The sequence below is a fragment of the Somniosus microcephalus genome, chromosome 9 (genome assembly GCF_052327205.1).
Source record: "Somniosus microcephalus isolate GS21.2 chromosome 9, FLI_Smic_1.0, whole genome shotgun sequence".
Classification (NCBI taxonomy): Eukaryota; Metazoa; Chordata; class Chondrichthyes; order Squaliformes; family Somniosidae; genus Somniosus; species Somniosus microcephalus.
The window spans coordinates 28,857,688-28,873,864 of record NC_140995.1 but is presented as its reverse complement, the minus strand read 5'-3'; the positions used below and the strand labels follow the sequence as shown (position 1 = coordinate 28,873,864).

At 43.5% G+C, this 16,177-nt stretch overlaps 1 protein-coding gene across 1 annotated transcript in view; it reads right to left on the bottom strand.

Moving 5' to 3' along the window:
• The window catches only part of csmd1b (CUB and Sushi multiple domains 1b), a 1,295,488-nt gene that overhangs the window by 201,565 nt on the left and 1,077,746 nt on the right, over window positions 1-16,177 (bottom strand). Inside the window, exon 45 of the mRNA XM_085996460.1 lies at window positions 12,389-12,574. Within this exon, the coding sequence (XP_085852586.1) occupies window positions 12,389-12,574 (186 nt within the window). The remainder of the gene's footprint in view (window positions 1-12,388; window positions 12,575-16,177) is intronic.

Below are 16,177 nucleotides of genomic sequence, written 5' to 3'. Positions count from 1 at the left end.
AGCAGCGGGTGAGCCAATTCAGATACTTAAGAGCTTGTTAAAAGGTACTTAAACACCATTTTACCATGTACTTACCATTTTACCAGCTTTTTCACAAGGTTCCCGGTGCTCGGGGATCACGTCAGGTAAGTAGGTCGGGCTGTCAATGACTCTACATTCCTCTGAATAGTTGACAGCTGCAAGAGTGGTATAAAAGCTACCATTTCACAGCTGTTCACTTTCCAATCTGAGAAGCTGGAGCCTTCAGGATTTGGAAGACACTTTTCTACTTTATACAGTTTGGGAGTTTTTGGAGTAAACTCTCTATCCACTGTCTCCTCCTTGGAGCAACCTCTCTCACCACTGACAGATCAGTTCTGTCATCTCAACTTCAGCTGCCATCTATTCCAGCAGCATTGATGCCTTTGAAAAAATCTCACCTTGGTCCTCAGAATCCCACCACGATCAGCCCCAACAGCAACATCACCAGGCACACCAGCATCACCAGGCACACCAGCAGCACTAACAACAACACCAACCTTCTCCGCAATCACCTGATGCAGCACAGGACACAGGGCATCAGCACACGAGCACACTGCTGCCCGGGAGGCCAGGGATGGCCTCACTATGGCCAGATTTACTTCACTTGACCCTGTACACCCTGGCTGGCACATGATGCGCCAGGTTGGCACCACCCACACCAACATTATAAAGCATCCCTACATTGCCCAAGCCATTCCTTTCACATTCATCACCATTGCGGGGGGTACTGTTATGTCTCACCATGCACTGCAACTCACTAAGCCACTTCCAAAGGTGCACAAAAATCTGTCTAAGAAGGCAAAGTGTGGAAAATAAAGATTTCAATGTTTGGCAAAACATTAACTGAAACTTTACATGAATATTGGTGAAAACACCCAAGTGCCTACCCTTGTGTTGTTAGTTGGTATGATTGGACTAGGATGAGGGTGAATGTGTGGGGTGGCTCGTGAGATGGGGATGCAATGATGTAGATAGAGAGAGAGGGATGGATGGAGGTGCAAGGTAAGTTGGTGTGAGTAAGGATGTGCAGGAGTAGGGTAGGGAAGGCAGAGTGATGGGGATGTGATGAGTGGCACAGCAGGATGAGGTTGAGTGTGGCTTTGCAGTAACGTTTTGTGATCTACTGAGAACATTGAAAGGTTTGCGCCACTGCAGCCTGGTCCTCCTAATGACATCCCTGCTTCTGCCCTCCTGTGCAATGTGCAACCAGGCTGTATGGTGTCCTGGGGAGGAGGTCGCTTCTGCCCACTGGAAGGGAAGAGAACCTCCCTGCATGCTGTTACTCCCTCATATGGAGAGAGTCATGGGAGAGCCTGGGTGCAGCCATGCACCTTTGTGCAGTGCTTGTCAGTGTTTGCAGCACCTCAATGCTGTAGAACATTGACAGCACAACTGTCAAAATGAATGTGGACATGGTCCCTTTAAGGAAACCGGCTGATGACGCGTCATGAAATGATGTCATCAGACCCACTTCCTTTTAATTGGCCGGGAACCTTGCAGGGCGGGCTTAACAAGCCCAATCAACGTAAAATTCTTCTCACAGAGTGGGATGGAGCCGAGAGCGGGGTCACAACCTGCCACCTACCTCGGCTGCACTGAGCCCACCTCGGAAGGCGAAATTGCGGCAATAAAGTGAATGAATGGGCAGTTAATATGAACTAATTAAGTATTTTTCCACGGCAGACCTGAATAGGAAAGCTTACTTTCTAAATGTTTTTCCTTTCATTTCTTTCATATTAAACTCTAGATTTGATGTAGGTTCCATCTTGCTCTTGAATGCCTGACCCTGACTGCCTTTGCACCTCTAGTTTGTCCAAAAGCAGTATGTACCTATTACTGCCTCGAGATTTACTTCCTATAGCCTTTCAACTCTTCACTTTCCAGTTAAATAAAATTGTCAAACAACTTGAAAACGTCATTATCATTTTAGAACACACTTAGCTAAAGTAAATGATATAATCACATTTAGCTTGTGAATTTAAAACACATTAATGCCCAGATTAACAATTCAAAATCATGAGCTCCTTTCAAAGATCATATGAGGTTACAAATGCTTAGGCCATTCAATTATCACTTTTCAACAGCCTGTATTAATTTAAATTTGTAATGTACTCATTTTATTTACTTAGTTCGATGCCCTATCTTGTCCTTGGCAGGTAGACTTAAAATGTAAAAGCCGTGCTATTCACTGCAGTGCAGGGAAGCATCGTGCTGAAAGGTTAACTTGTCTTTAAAGCTGGATTTTCCTCTTACTCTATTTGGGTCACAAACTATGTAGCAATTTCCTGGCTGAGAGGGAAGAAAGCGAACTGCCCCTTGGGCCCAAATTTCCACTTTAATGAAAAATGGAGGAATGTTTTTCACCATGACTAATGACTCATGAACAAAATAGAGAGAATTTGATTCTTGAGCAAGTGATTTCTGTGGCAGATTCTTAATTATGGAGAAAAAAACAAACATTCTGCTTTTTGGGCGGGGGGGGGGGGTAAAAGAAGAAAACTTGGGTCCCAGCCTGTCCATGGTGCTGATCTATAATGAACCATTTGAAGATGACTGAGCAGAAGACAAACTATCTCATCTCAGATTTACTTTACCTCTCCGTGGGGACCTGCCTTGCTAGCTCTTCGTGCCTCTCAGCTGATTGTTCAGGCACAACATGGAGTTCCAGAAATGTAAGCAGCTTTATGTACATTGATATATTGACCTCTAGGAGTAGGGAATCCAAATCAAGGACAGTTATTGAAGAGTACAGTATTCAGGCACATACATGCTACCGATTAGTTCTTTACACTGACAGAAATCATATCAAACTCAGCTCCCCTCAATGATATTCCTTCATAAATGCTGCCGCTATTGGAAGGAATTGCACATGCCGCATGCTGTAGGCGGGAATTTTCACGAGGCCAGGAGTTCCCGCCTACAGTGTGTAGCAGCTGAAATCTTTCCCATTACCAGCAGCACCCAAGTATCATAGAATCATAGAAATTTACAGCACAGAAGGAGGCCATTCAGCCCATCGTATCTGTGCTGGCCGAAAAAGAACTATCCAGCCTAATCCCACTTTCCAGCTCTTGGTCTGTGCTCTTGTAGGTTACGGCACTTCAAGTGCATATCCAAGTACTTTTTAAATGTGATGAGGGTTTCTGCCTCTACCACCCTTTCAGGCAGTGAGTTCCAGACCCCCACCACCCTCTGGGTGAAAAAAGTTCTCCTCAACTCCCCTCTAATCCTTCTACCAATTACTTTAAATCTATTGCCCCTGGTTATGGACCTCTCTGCTAGGGGAAATAGATCTATCTAGGCCCCTCATAATTTTATACACCTCAATCAAGTCTCCTCTCAGCCTCCTCTGTTCCAAAGAAAACAACCCTAGCCTATCCAGTCTTTCATCATAGCTAAAAATAGGTGTGGTGTTCAGGGGAGAGGGAAGGAGGGAATTGAAGGGGAGAGAAAAAGGCAGAAGTTAGGAGTAGGAGAGTGCCAGCAATAACTGCTTGGGGAAGGGGTAAAAGAGTGCAAGTATGAATTGAGGCAGAATGGAACGTGTGCTACATAAATTGGAGGAATTGGAGGAGGAAAAGAGTGCCAGCTTGAACTGGGGGAGAGGGGAAAAGAATGACATAGAATGTACAGCATAGAAACAGGCCATTTGGCCCAACTGGTCCATGCTGGTGTTTATGCTCCACATGAGCCTCCTCCTATCCTACTTCATCTAACCCTACCAGCATAACCTGCTATTCCTTTCTCCCTCATATATTTATCTAGATTCCCTTTAATGCACCTATGCTATTCGCTTCAACTACTTCTTGTAGTAGCAAGTGCTACATTCTAACCACTCTGCATAAAGAAGTTTCTCCTGAATTCCCTGTTGGATTTATTAGTGACTATCTTATATTTATGGCTCCTAGTTTTGGTCTCCCCACAAGTGGGAACATCTTTTCTATGTCTACCCTATCAAACCATTTCATAATCTTAAAGAACTCCATCAGGTTGCCACTCAGCCTTCTCTTTTCTAGAGAAACGGGCCCCAGCCTGTTCAGTCTTTTGTGAAAGGTATAACCTCTCAGTTATGGTATCATCTTTGTAAATCTTTTTTGCACCTCCAGTGCCTTTATATCTTTTTTTATAATATGGAGACCAGAACTATACACAGTACTCTAACATAACCTCTCTGTTTTTCAATTCTATCCTTCTAGAAATTAAACACAGTGCTTTGTTTACATTTTTTATGATCTTATTAACCTGTGTCACTACTTTTAGTGATCTGTGAATTTGTACCCCATTTCTTATCTTCTACCCCATTTAGGCACTTATTTTTTAAGGAGTATGTGGCCTCCTACCAAAATGCACCACCTCACACTTATCAATATTGAAATTCATTTGCCAATTACATGGCCATTCTGCAAATTTATTAATGTCTTCTTGTATTTGTCGCAGTCTTTCTTAGTATTAACTGTACCCCTCAATTTGGAATCATCCGGAAATTTTGAAATTGTACTTCCAATTCCTGAGTCCAATTTGTTTATGTAAATGGTGAACAACAGTGGTCCCAGCACTGATCCCTGTGGAACACCACTTCCCATGTTTTGCTAGTGTAACTACCTTTAACCCCTACTCTCTGTTTTTTGTTTTGTAGCCAGTTTGCTATTCATTCTGCTACTTGACCCGACACCACATGCTCTGATCCTAGTCACGAGTCCACCTTATCAAAGGTCTTTTGAAAATCCAAATATATTACATCTACTACATTACCCTTGTCTACTCTTTCTGTTACTTCTTTAAATAATTCAGTTAGGTTGGTAAAGCAGGGTCTTCCCTTGTGAAATCTGTGCTGACTGTTCCATTATATTTTTGTTATCTAGATGTTTTTCTAATACATCTTTGAGTAAAAATTCCATCATCTTACCTACCATCGACATAAATTTAACCCGTCTATCTTTCCCTGGACTTGTTCTATAGCCCTTTTCAAATATAGGAATCACATTAGCTGTCCGCTAGTCCTCTAGCACTATTTGCCTTTCTAATGAATTGTTATATATATATGTAATAGTGCCTCTGCTATCGCTTCCTTAACTTCTTTTAATCCAGACTGATGCAATCCATCTGGACCAGGAATTTTATCCTCTCTAAATTTGATTAATTTATCAATTATCTCCTCCTTTCTATCTTAAATCATTTTGATCCCTTCTTCTCATGTCATGTCACCCTGTTACTCTTCATGGTTAATACTGAGGCAAAGTAACTATTCAATATTTCTGCCATTTCGGGGTCATTACCTGTGTGTTTATCTTATGCTTCCCTTAGTGGCCCTATCCCTATCCTGATTTTTCATTTGTTAATTATGTGTCTGTAGAATAGTTTACTATTTCTTTTTATATTCCTTGATAATTGAATTTTGTAGTTCCTCTGTGCTTTCCTAATTCTTTTTTTGACTTCTTTCCTAACCTATTCGTATTCCCTTTTGTCATCCTTTCCTTTAGTGTCAATGTACTTAGTGTATGCCTATCTCTTTATTCATCCATGATGTTTCATTTCTGGTGGGTTTGTTCTTGTTTTTTAGAGGGATATATTTGCCCTGAATTTATTGATCACCATTTTAAATATTTCCCACTGCTGTTCTATCGCTTTGTCTGTCATTTTTTTCAGTTTACCTTCCCTAGTTCCATTCTCATCCCCTCAAAATTAGCTTTTTTCCAATCCATTATTTTGGTATTTATCTTACTTACGTCTTTCTCAATCATTATTTTAAACCTTATTATATTGTGATCGCTATTGCCTAGATGTTCTGCATGCTTACTTTTCTGATCTGCTCTGCTTCGTTTCCCATTACTAGATCCAGCAGTGATTCCTCTGTTGTGCGGCTTCTTACCTACCAATTTTTCAGCCATGCATTCACCTTCCTGATCTGTCTATCCCTACGCCAATTAGCACGTGGCTCATGTAGTAGTCCCGAGATTACTACCCAAGAAGTGTGTTAATTTGAATTGAGGGAAGAATGAAAGCACACCAGGCTGAATTAAAAAGGGAAGAGTTGCCAATATGAGCTTGGGGGATTGGTGGAATGAGCATGTCTCTGTAATAAAGTGAGAGATGCATAGTATACAATATCTCCGAAATGGGGCAAGGGAGGGAGTTGGATGTTGGAGAGTGACTGCTGAAGTAACTTTTGGGGAAATGATGCTCTCGTTGGTCTGTTGAAAGCCAAAATGTCATTGATTAAAAAATTATGATTGTGCAATATAAAAGTGCTTCAAATTAACCAGAAGGCATCATGTAAAATGTTTTCTGGGGAAGCATGTCACTGTGACCCCTGTAGAAATGCACCACCAAATTTGTGTCTTCAACATTTGCATTCCCCCTTTAGGTTTTCACATTCTTATGTACTTTTTCTCTCCAATACGATTGAAGAAATATTGGGTATCCCTACAGATTAAGTTACAAAGCTTATCTAACTCCTTGTTTTCACAAAAAAGTGCTGTAGGCAAATACCACAAGACAGACTAGGATATCAAAGGGTTTTGCCAATCAGTAGAGTCCACTTGCTATGACTCAGTGTTGTTTAAATTTTAAAGGTCAAGTTCCTTCCCATACCATCGTGAAAAAAACTCAAACCGTTCTAGTAATATAAAACACTGAATCTATATTCTTAATTGAACTGAACCAACCTCCTTCTCTGGAAATCTATCTCACACGTCCACCAGCCTGAAGGAAAAAAACATTTCTTTCAAACCTTGCTTGATGTTTGAGTTTTGTACTATGTCTTTCACTCCTATGCTCTTTGTGCAAGTTAAACAGCATTCTTAATACAACCTTATCTGCACTTTTCGTTATTTTCAAGATCTGCAACCTTAGTCATTTTCTAAAGAAAATAAGTTTAGCCGTTTGAGCATTTCACCATAACTTTTTCACCGTGGGCCTGAAAAATCGTGGTCACTTTTCTCTGAACCCTTTCCAATATATCTGCTTACATCTCAGCAAAGCCTGTTCCTATTTGGGTAACTATCCCAGCTTTAAATATTGCATCTGAACTATCCAGCAAGGGATATTTAAATATAAGGGTTTGAAAGGCTATCTACATTTAAGGAGACCCACATTTTCAGACAATGGGTTGAATAGGCACAAACTCTTCAGATAAATGTATCTCATCTCTTAGAGAGCTGCAAATTAAAGGAATCTTGGTCAAAATACAAAGCTGGGTGAGGCACCTGTTTTTCAGTGAGCGTTTCAAAGCCACACTAGAGAAAAAGAAACACAAAAGGGGGAATTTTTCGGGGGGGTCAGCATGCGCGTTTGGCGATGGGTCGGGTGGGAACTTTTCTTTTGACAGTGGGACGGGACCCCGCTGTGAACTCACCACCATGCGGCCTTCCCAGATGTCGGGTCTATCAGGGCTGAACAGACCCGACACAGAGGCAATTCAGGTCATTATAACATTATTAACAGCCCATTAAAAAGTATTTTGTGCTCACTTTTACATTTTACGAGGTCGCCCACGGGGTCCACGCTGCTCGGGGATCACGTCAGGTAAGCAGGTCGGGAGTTGTATGACCATGGAATCATCTCATTACTTGACAGCTGCAAATGTGCTATAAAAGCTCCCATCTCACAGCTGTTCACTTTCCAAGCTCAGAAGCTGTTGCTTACTGCATTTGGAAGACAGATTGAGCTTTATGTAGGTTGTAAGTGTTTGGAGCAAACTCTCTATCCACTGTCACCTCATTGGAACAACTTCTCTCACCATTGACAGGTCACTTCTGTCATCTCAAGTATCAAATTGACAACAAAAGCATACAATGTTGCGAAGATTAATGAAAGGCCAGAGGATTGGGAAATTTTTAAAAAGCAGCAAAGGACGACTAAAAAAATGATAAAGAGAGAGAAGATAGCTTACGAGAGTAAGCTAGCAAGAAATATAAAAGCAGACAGTAAGAGCTTCTATCTATAGGTGTATAAAAAGGAAGAGAATAGCTAAAGTAAACATTGGTCCCCTAGAGGATGAGTCTGGGGAATTAATAATGGGAAACAGGGAAATGGTGGAGACCTTGAACAAATATTTTGTATCGGTCTTCACGGTAGAAGACACTAAAAGCATCCCAATAATTGATAATCAAGGGGTTACTGGGGTGGGGGGGGAACTTAAAACAATCACTAAAGAGAAAGTACTAGGCAAACTAATGGGACTAAAGGTGAACAAGTCCCCTGGACCCGATGGCGTCTTAAAAACGGTGGCTGCAGAGATAGTGGATGCATTGGTTGTAATCTACCAAAACGCCCTGGATTCTGGAGAGGTCCCAGCCGACTGGAAAACCACAAATGTAATGCCCCTATTTAAGAAAAGAGGGAGACGGAAAGCAGGCAACTATCGACTAGTTAGCCTTACATCTGTCATTGGGAAAATGCTGGAGTCCATCATTAAGGAAGTGTTAGCAGGGCATTTAGAAAATCATAATGGCCCAGAAATTCGGGTCGGGGGCTTCCCGCGGGTGTAAGCCCCCGACCTGCACTTACCTTGCACGCCGGCCATTGAGCTGTGAGCCCCCATGGAATTCTGATCCGGGGCCTGGTCCAGCAGCCGGCGCGCAGTGCTTGCGTATCCCAGGGGTGCAGTTAGTTCGATGCGTCCCCTGGGATCACGTGAGCCATGGGGAGCCAATCGGAGCAGGGAATGCTTCATTCATAAGATTGACAGGAAGAGCTATCAAAACTTATAAATACTACGGCCCCAAAACAGCACTAAATCTTCAAATAAATTTTGAAAAAAGTCACATTTTTTAAATAAACTATAAATTACATGAAATAACTATTTTAAACAATAATTTAAATTTTTGAATTTTTTTTTTAATTTTCTAACGGGGCTAAAAATAAACTTACCTTGCTTTAAAGTATTTAAAAATAATAAACCTGTGGAAAAATTGTTTTAATTTTAATTAATTCACCACTTACCTTGTAAAAAGCAGGCCTTACGCCTGCTTTTTACATGTCTAACTTCTGCAGGCTTACCCTCCCGGGAAAACTTGCAAAAAAAAACGAAGTTCGATGCACACGCACAGCCTCTCCTGCGCACGCATTCGAACTCTGAATCCCTTCGTTCAGGGGAACGGAAGTGCCGGTTTCCCGCGCATGCGCAGTGCATGCTGGAAACCAGCACTTCCATTGGGCTTACGGTTGAGTACCCCGTGCGTACTCACCCGTGGAGACCCGAATTTCTGGGCCAATATAGTCAAGCAGAGTTAGCATGGTTTTATGAAAGAGAAATCATGTTTGACAAATTTGCTGGAGTTCTTTGAGGATGTAATGAGCAGAGTGGATAAAGGGGAACCAGTAGATATCGTGTATTTGGATTTCCAGAAGGCATTCGATAAGGTGCCATATAATAATAATAATAATAATAATAATAATCAACTTTATTGTCATTGTTAGTGCACAAGTGCAGTACAATGAAATGTAGGCTTGCGGCTCCCGAGAGTGTACATTTAGATTAAGACATTTAAACATTCAACATTCATTTGGCTTGTAATACATTAACATAAACATAACCATAATAAAGTGCATTGGCAGATGTGCAGGCTTTAGAGTTTATTTGTGGAGTTCAGTAGGATGACAGCCCTGGGAAAGAAGCTGTTCCTAAATCTGGTCGTTCGGGTGCGAATGCATCTGTAGCGTCTCCCAGATGGCAGGAGGGCGAACAGACTGTGGCTGGGGTGGGTAGGGTCTTTGATGATGGTCCGTGACCTCCGTAAACAGCGTTTCTGGTATATGTGCTCTATGGTCGGTAGCCGGGTGCCGGTAATGCGTTGGGCAGTTTTGACTACCCGCTGCAGGGCTTTCTGGTCATAGTAGCTACAGCAGCCATACCACACTGTGATAAAAGGTTACGACACAAGATAAGAGCTCACGGGGTTGGGGGTAATATATTAGCATGGATAGAGGATTGGCTAACTAACAGAAAACAGAGAGTCGGGATAAATGGGTCATTTTGAGGTTGGCAAAGTGTAACTAGTGGGGTGCTGCAGGAATCAGTGCTGTGGCCTCAACTATTTACAATCTATATTAATGACTTGGATGAAGGGACTGAGTGTAATGTAGCCAAATTTGCTGATGGCGCCAAGATAGGTGGGGAAGCAAATTGTGTGGAGCACGCAAAGAATCTCCAAAGCAATATTGATAGGCTGAGTGAGTGGGCAAAAATCTGGCAGATGGAGTTAAATGTGGGAAAATGCGAGGTTATCCACTTTGGTAGGAAAAATAAAAAAGCAAATTATTATTTAAATGGGGCGTGATTACAAAATGCTGAGGTACAGAGGGATCTGGGGGTCCTTGCACATGAATCACAAAAAGTTAGCATGCAGGTACAGCAAGTAATTAGGAAGGCAAATGGAGTTCTATTCATGGCCTTTATTGCTAAGGGAATGGTGTATAAAAGTAGGGAAGTCCTGTTGCAACTGTACAGGGCGTTGGTGAGACCACACCTGGAGTACTGCATACAGTTTTGGTCTCCTTATTTAAGGAAGGATATATTTGCATTGGAAGCAGTTCAGAGAAGGTTCACGAAGTTGATTCCGGAGCTGAAGGGGTAAATTTATGAAGAAAGGTTGGGCCTATACTCATTGGAGTTCAGAAGAATGAGAGGGGATCTTATTGAAACATATAAGATTCTGAAGGGGCTTGACAGTGGGGGAATCTAGAACTAGGGGGCATAATTTCAGATTAAGGGGGCACCCTTCTAAAACGGAAATGAGGAGGAATTTCTTCCCTCAGCGGGTCGTGAATCTTTGGAATTCTCTTCCTCAGAGAGCTGTGGAGGCTGGGTCATTGAATATATTTAAGGTGGAGATAGACAGATTTTTGAACGATAAGGGAATCAAGGGTTATGGGGAGCAGGCAGGGAAGTGGAGTTGAGGCGAAGATCATATCAGCCATGATCTTATTGAATGGCGGAGCAGGCTCGAGGGGCCAAATGACCTACTCCTGCTCCTACGTCTTATGTTCTTATGTAATTTCACCTGCCATCTATTACATCAGCATCGATGCCCTTGAAACTATCTCACCTTGGTCCTCAGAATCCCATCACGATCAGCCCCAACACCAACAGCACCAGGCACATAGCAGCACCAACAACAACACCAACCTTCTCCGCAATCACCTGATGCTGCACAGGACAAAGGGCATCAGCACCTGACCACACTGCTGCTCGGGATGCCAGGGCTGACCACACCATGGCCAGATTTACTTCACTTGACGCTGTACACCCTGGCTACCACATGATGCGCCAGGTTGGCACCACCCCACACCAACACCATAAAGCATCCCTACAATGCCCAAGCCATTCCTTTCACACTCATCGCCATTGCGGGGCTCCCGTTATGCCTCACCATTCACTGCAACTCACAAACCACTTCCAAATGTTCACAAAAATCTGTCCAAGAACGCAAAGTGTTGGAAATAAAGGTTTCAATGTTTGACAGCACATTAACAGAAACTTTACATGAACATTGGATAAAACACGCAAGTGCCTACCCTTGTGTGTTGTTAGTTGGTATGATTGGACTAGGAAGAGGGTAAGTGTGAGGGGTGGCTAGTGAGATGGGGACGTGATAATGTAGATCGAGAAGAATGGGTGGAGGTGCAAGGTAAGTTGGTGTGAGTAAGGATGTGCAGGTAGGGAAGGCTGAGTGATGGGGATGTGATGAGTGGCACAGCAGGGTGAGTTTGAGTGTGGCTTTGCAGTAACATTTTGTGATCTACTGAGATCATTGAAAGGTTTGCGCCACTGCAGCCTGATCCTCCTGATGACATTCCTGCTTGTGCCCCCGCTCGTGCAATGTGAAACCAGGCTGCGTTGGTCTCTTTGGGAGGTCTCTCCCGCCCATTGGAAGGGAAGAGAACCTCCCTGCGTGCTGTGACTCCCTCCGTAAGCATATGGAGGGAGTAATGCGAGAGCCTGGGTGCAGCCGTGCACCTTTGTGCAGTGATTGTCAGTGTTTGCAGCACCTGAATGCTGTAGAACACTGACAGCACAACTGTCAAACTAAATTTGCGCATGGTCCCTTTAAGGAAACCGGCTGATGACGCGTCATCAAATGAGGTCATCAGACTCGCTTCCTTCAATTGACCAGCAAACGCGTTGGGTGGGCTTAACAAGCCCAATCAACATAAAATCATTTTGGACAGCGGGCTGGAACCAGCAGCAGGGTCAGGCCCGCCACCGATGTCACCTGCCACGGACCCACCGAGGTTTGGGAAATCACGGCCAAAGTGTTGCATTGATTTCCCTGGAAATATGCATCCAATCACAAAGAATTTAGACCATAAATTATTCTTTTAGATGATTCAGAGCAATCCTAGTTCAGCGAATATAAAAACTCACATTTACATTGCGGAGTCTTCCAATTATTACTCCACATTCCATCTTCTCTGCAGACAGCTGTTGCTTGTTGAGCAGATTCCAGTGTGAAGCCCTCATTACACCGGTATTTGACTTTGCTGCCCACGCTGTAATCTCTGCCAAAGACCGAGCCATTTCCAGGGGTTTGGGGAATACCACAACTGGTTGCTGCAATAAAAGATGCATCTTGACTTTAGTGTGAACCTGACAAACTTCCCGCTTTATTTTTAAAGTAGTCAAAGTAGCTTATGGAAGGCACATTCAAAAGAATCACAAATATTTTACAATGTGGTTTATGTTTTAATTATACATCCACATTAAAAAAAAATAAACAGCATTAAAATATTGGATAAAAGGGCTCCTGATTAGATGAAACAGTCTCTTGAATATTGCACGAAATGGCTAAAGTAGGGTTTTTATAAACTGTGGGGGGTTACTTGCTCTGAAGTTACCTTTGCTTAGTCCTGGCAACTAAAAAGTCAGAAGCAAAATCTAGGGCCTCCAAGTTTTAACTCCGGGCCTGTTTTCAGCAGGTAAACAGCAGTTAGAAAGTCACCTGCTGCTCCAGAAGTGTGGCCTGTGCTATTTTAACACCCGGGTCTCATTTACATCCCACCTGACCATGGCGTAAAAGTGCACGGGCCGGAGGCTGCCCGCAGACAGCAGGTTGTGGTGGAATTGGCTGCCGGGCTGTCCCGCGGTCGGGTTGGTGGGGGGGGGGCAGGGGACAGCGGGACAATTTGCAACAGGGGGGCGATCTATGATTTTCTTGTGTGGCCCAGAGGAGCACTCCTGCTCCTTAAGAATTTTTTTTTTTTTTTTAATATTAAAACCTTTTTGGGCCCAATCTTAGCCATTGGGTTGGCCTGATTGGAAGCTCACTGTCGCTTCCCGTTCACACCACCTAGTAAAAATTGCAGTCGGGTCCCGATGACATCATGGGGACCCGACATGCATATGTTATAATAAAGGAGCCCGCCGGCTTTCAGTGGGTGTCCTTGTTGCCTGCTCAGGAGAGTAGGTGCAAATCAGAACCTATCAGCTTTAGGTTGGGTAAGTAACTTGGGCAATTTTAACAGACCACATGTCCGGTTTCCGCTGACAGGATAGGTTTAAAATCGGCCCCTCGATCTTCAATCACTTCGGCAAAAAACATGGGCGCTAAGTATAATCCCCTAATAAACACATCATCGAGGTAAGAACTGACAGGATGGAGCATGAGCAATACAGATATAAACAGCAATCACTATAAGTAGGAGCGAGGCGATATTAGCACATGTATATTCAAAACAAATTTTAGAAAGTTTAGCTCCAATTGCATGCAGAACTCTTGAGATGGCATAGTTATTTTGCATAATTTACTGGCACAAATCCCAACACACAAGCAATTGCACAGTTAAAGGGAATTGCAGCTAAAGAGATGGAAGAATTATAATTGAACTAAGATTAGGGACTTCAATCGAACATTCAAAAATGATCTGATTTTAATTGATCGCTAAAATGCTTCCAGTAAATTTTGCTGATGCATTCTTTCAGCAGACATCTCGGGTGTCCTGATTTTATCTGGATATCCGAATCTTTTAGGGGAGTTAAAAAAAGCTACAATCCCAATTTATAAAATGCCACACTTTGTTTTGGAGCTACTTTCTTGCTGGGGTCTGGCTGTGACACCACTGGGAGAATGGCAGGCAAGCAAATCAATTGGAGAGTGTTTGGGGGTGATTTTGTCAGTGGGGGCGTGTTGGAGGCGGGACTGCTGCTCGTCAGGTTTCAGTCCCGCCTCCATCGACGTCCGGCCAACCCACACCTTTTTCCCTTGATTGACCTTGTTCAGCTCGCCCAGCGGGCTTAGCAGGCCAATTAAGGGAAAGCCGGTGACAGAGAACGTCAGCGTTTCATCTGTCAAAAATTTTTAATAGATGAATTGTCATCATTTGACAGCTTTGAGAAGCTGTCAAACACTGACAAGCTCTGTTCTAAGTAGAGTCCTTGTATTCAAGACTCACCAAACCTATTTGCTGAGCAGAAAGCAGATGGTTGTTGCATCGGAGAATGCAGCAGCCGTTCTGTCATCTCTGCCGTGGAGATACCGGAGCCTCCGGATCCCCAACGATTGAAGCCTGCAGGAAGAAACAAAGGTAAGGAAACTTTTTCCAAGACTTTTCACTCACCTCACATGCTTACCTCCCCACACTTGCACCCATCACTCACTTCCACAGCGCACTTTTGTACCCCTCTCACCCCCGCCGACCCACAGCTCCCCTCGCTGACCCTGGCGGGGTTTCCCGGCGTCGGGAAGCCCGCACTTGTGTTGGAAAAATGGGGATAATCTTCTTAACTGCCTGTTAACCACCTGTTAACAGGCAGTTAATTGGCTGTAATCCCCTTCCCGCCTCGAGGAGACGGGTCCCAGCGCGAGTCGGGGACCCACCTCCTGGGAAGATGGCACGGAGGTGTGTTGGGGGCGGGTTCGGTACCCGCTCCCAGTTTCTGCCATTTTCCCGGCAGTCCTGCCTCCATACCCACCTCCCCAAGGCTGGCAAAATCGCCCCCCAAGATTCCCCCCAACAGGCCCAGATCAAAGAGAGATGTGTCAACTGCCTATCCCTTTGTGCAGACTGTGGCCAGCCTGGTGTCCAACAAGGCCTATAGCAGTCCAATGACTTGCGGTTTACAGATATCCGAGGGCTATTGACTTTTATTCTGGCTTTGATTTTTGAATCTATTTTATAATTCATGTTGTGAAGTGCTCAGATAGACAACAGTTCTTACAGGCAGCTTCTGAAATTTCTTTGTTAATGGTCAGAAAACAAATACTGCTTATCGAGAATTGATTTATTTTTCATTACTCGCCTCTTTATTTTGGTGTAATAATTCCGTTTAAAAAGTCTCTTTTCTGAATCATTTTGCAGCTTAGGGTTTTTTTTATGTACAAACTTCAAATTTGCATAAATAATGAATTTTGGAGCGCTTTATGAGGTAATTTTTATTGATGTATGGAAATTTATGTGTATTATAAAGACTGTCTAAGTCACCAAACTCATTAATGATGCACTAAAGAATACATTTTATGTTTAGACACTCCTGGCATAAGCTGGCAGTGCATAATAGGAAATGGTACATCCACAGCCTTGTGATATCTGTCCATTAATTTTAAGAAGCAGAAAATTTACCTTTAAGTGCTTTGAGGCAGGAAGATAAAGACAGGGAGGACACTGATTGTAGGGAATGCAGTGGGGGTTGTAAACCGGTTCAAAAGGGGCAAAGGGTGGTTTGGGTTCTATTTCCTTGGCCCACTTCCTCCACACTGACATTTCCCCCATTACTGCCAGGTACCAGCAAACCTCCCTCTCCCAGTGATCCCAGGACTTGCCTCTGTTTCCGGAACTTCCCTCTCCAGTGTTCCTGGAACCTTGGGACTTCCTCGCTCCTCTGTCCCCGCCCCCCCCCCGCCTTCACAAACTTTTGCTAGCTTCTGAGACCCCTACCCCAGCACTGCCAGGTTGGGAATCTCTTCCCAGCTCATATTCTCAATGCTGATAACTCAGTGTCCCCAGTAATACCACTCGGCACAACAGCAAAACTTCTGACTCACTGAAAGCAACACTACAGGAGAATGACGAGTAACCATTAAAATTAGAGGGATGTCTGTGCCATATAGCACTACCATGTAAGGACCATAAGGTTCTCCCACTATGTTAGTAGGGCCACAGTCATTCTATTACATACGAACATACGAATTAGGAGCAGGAGTAGGCCACTCAGCCCTTC